We start from the raw sequence: 1,904 nt of genomic DNA on the forward strand, positions 1-1,904 counted from the left end.
GTACAAAAGCAATAAATTTTTGAAGAGAAAAAAATTTATATCTAAAGCAATCATTTTTTTTCTTGAATTTTCTTTAATGTTAAATAATTCGACAATAGAGCCTCTGCAAGTGAAACAGTAGTTTTTTTGGATACTCTTGAGGTGAAAATTTTTTTTCAATTTTTTGCTAAAAGTATTAGAGTCAATTGAGAATAATTTTTAATAATTAATTACTTGATAAATTTTTAAGGTTTATTGGATAACATAAAATTAAGCTAGTACCATCTTTCGATGGGCGTTGTGAGGGTGCTATAACTTTTTTCACACGTAACCGAACTCTCGAACCCTGTTCTGGGTAGTAGATCCGAACCTATTTTTTAGGGCCCCTTAAACTTAGGTGTTCCCTAAAAGGATGGATTCCTTAAGTGGTCAATCGTACCTAGATAAAAAAGATTAGTGACTACTCCTTTAAATCAATGTCTAGCGATAGATCTTCGGATCTAGACGTTATGACAGTAGTTTCACCATGTTTTGCTAAGTAATAAAAGTTTTTAAGTGTTTTGATTATTTAATCATAATATTTGAAAGAAAAACAGTTAATTAAACAAATTTGAAGTGCAAAAGGAAACTGTTGAGAGTAGCAGCTAAAGCTATACAATAATTTCTTTATAAATTATAATTAAATAGCCTTAAAATTAGAATAAATAAGAGACCAAATATCTTCCAAATTTCAAAAGATAATAATAATAATAATAATAATAATAAGCTAGACTAACACTTAGAAAGGAAACAGAAAATGGCTAATTAAAACGGGTTTGAACCCTTATCCGGATCAACATTCAAGTCTAAATCCACGTTTCCATCCTTCTTCTCGCTACCGTTTACGTGATCAACGTTCCCTTCCAAAGTCAGGGACTCCACCTTTCCCAGATGCGTTAAGTTGCGGATATCGCCGTTACTTTCCTTGAAATAATTTATCGCCACGTGTATCTTCCTGAGTATCGTGAAGAATTCCTCCACCTCCTCCTCCGTCACGGTCGTCTCCTCCCCAACCTCTCTTGCCCTCTTGTTAGATCCTCCCAGAAGGGCGTTGTTCACGTCTGACTTTCCCTTCACCGCTTCCATCTCAAAAATTTTCAGTTTTGTCAAAACACAAGGCAAATATTCCCGTGCAGTTTGTAATTATATATGTATATATAAGTGGAGTTGATAGAATATATTGAAAACAAGTTTTATGGAATATATACACGAATAAGGTAATAATAGGATTATGATGTCGAATAAATACCATTGTCGGCAGCACTATCTAAGCCGATGTTTTTAAAAGCGTGCCAAGTTGTAGAACATGAAGTTTGAATTTTTATGCTTTCGCAGCATGGATTGTCAAAGCTTTTTCTATACATAAAAATACTCTTGGTGAAAAAAGAGAAAAGAGGATAGACATTGTAGGGCAACTTGGAATATTAATGAAGCTTCCCAGGAGTTGAAAGTTTCAATGTAGATTATAGAATAATAAGGTTCCTACAAGATGGCGTTTATTTCCCAAAGTAAAAGGTGACCTTATTTTCTAGGAATATGCTTTTCGCATTGTGTTCTATTGTGGCCAATTCTGTTTAGTGATTGACATTATATATGTATATATATATAGTATATGTTTAAATCATATTTAAAACATATGTATTTCCAATGTATATGACAATGCAATTTCTTTGCTAATCTTGCTAATCAATTCAAGTTTGTTTTGCTCTGTTGTATTTGGAAGAATACTATTTATAATTTTTTTTACTATAATATTATAATTATTCAATCATAATAAAAAAAATTAAATAAAAATTTATATTTGTATAGATTTCACATAAAATTTTAATGAATCTCATATAATTTTGAATTATGATTGATTAATTATATTATAATGATTGTAAATG

At 30.7% G+C, this 1,904-nt stretch overlaps 1 protein-coding gene across 1 annotated transcript; it reads right to left on the bottom strand.

Moving 5' to 3' along the window:
• Positions 1-630: 630 nt before the first annotated feature.
• Positions 631-1,166, bottom strand: LOC111283046 (uncharacterized). Its single transcript, XM_022871431.2, has one exon. It carries the CDS (start codon positions 1,102-1,104, stop codon positions 784-786), a length of 321 nt encoding a protein of 106 aa, XP_022727166.2. The 5' UTR covers positions 1,105-1,166; the 3' UTR covers positions 631-783.
• Positions 1,167-1,904: the final 738 nt, after the last annotated feature.

The sequence above is a fragment of the Durio zibethinus genome, chromosome 5 (genome assembly GCF_047325235.1).
Source record: "Durio zibethinus cultivar Kanyao isolate XHJ-2024 chromosome 5, ASM4732523v1, whole genome shotgun sequence".
In the NCBI taxonomy this organism is placed as follows: Eukaryota; Viridiplantae; Streptophyta; class Magnoliopsida; order Malvales; family Malvaceae; genus Durio; species Durio zibethinus.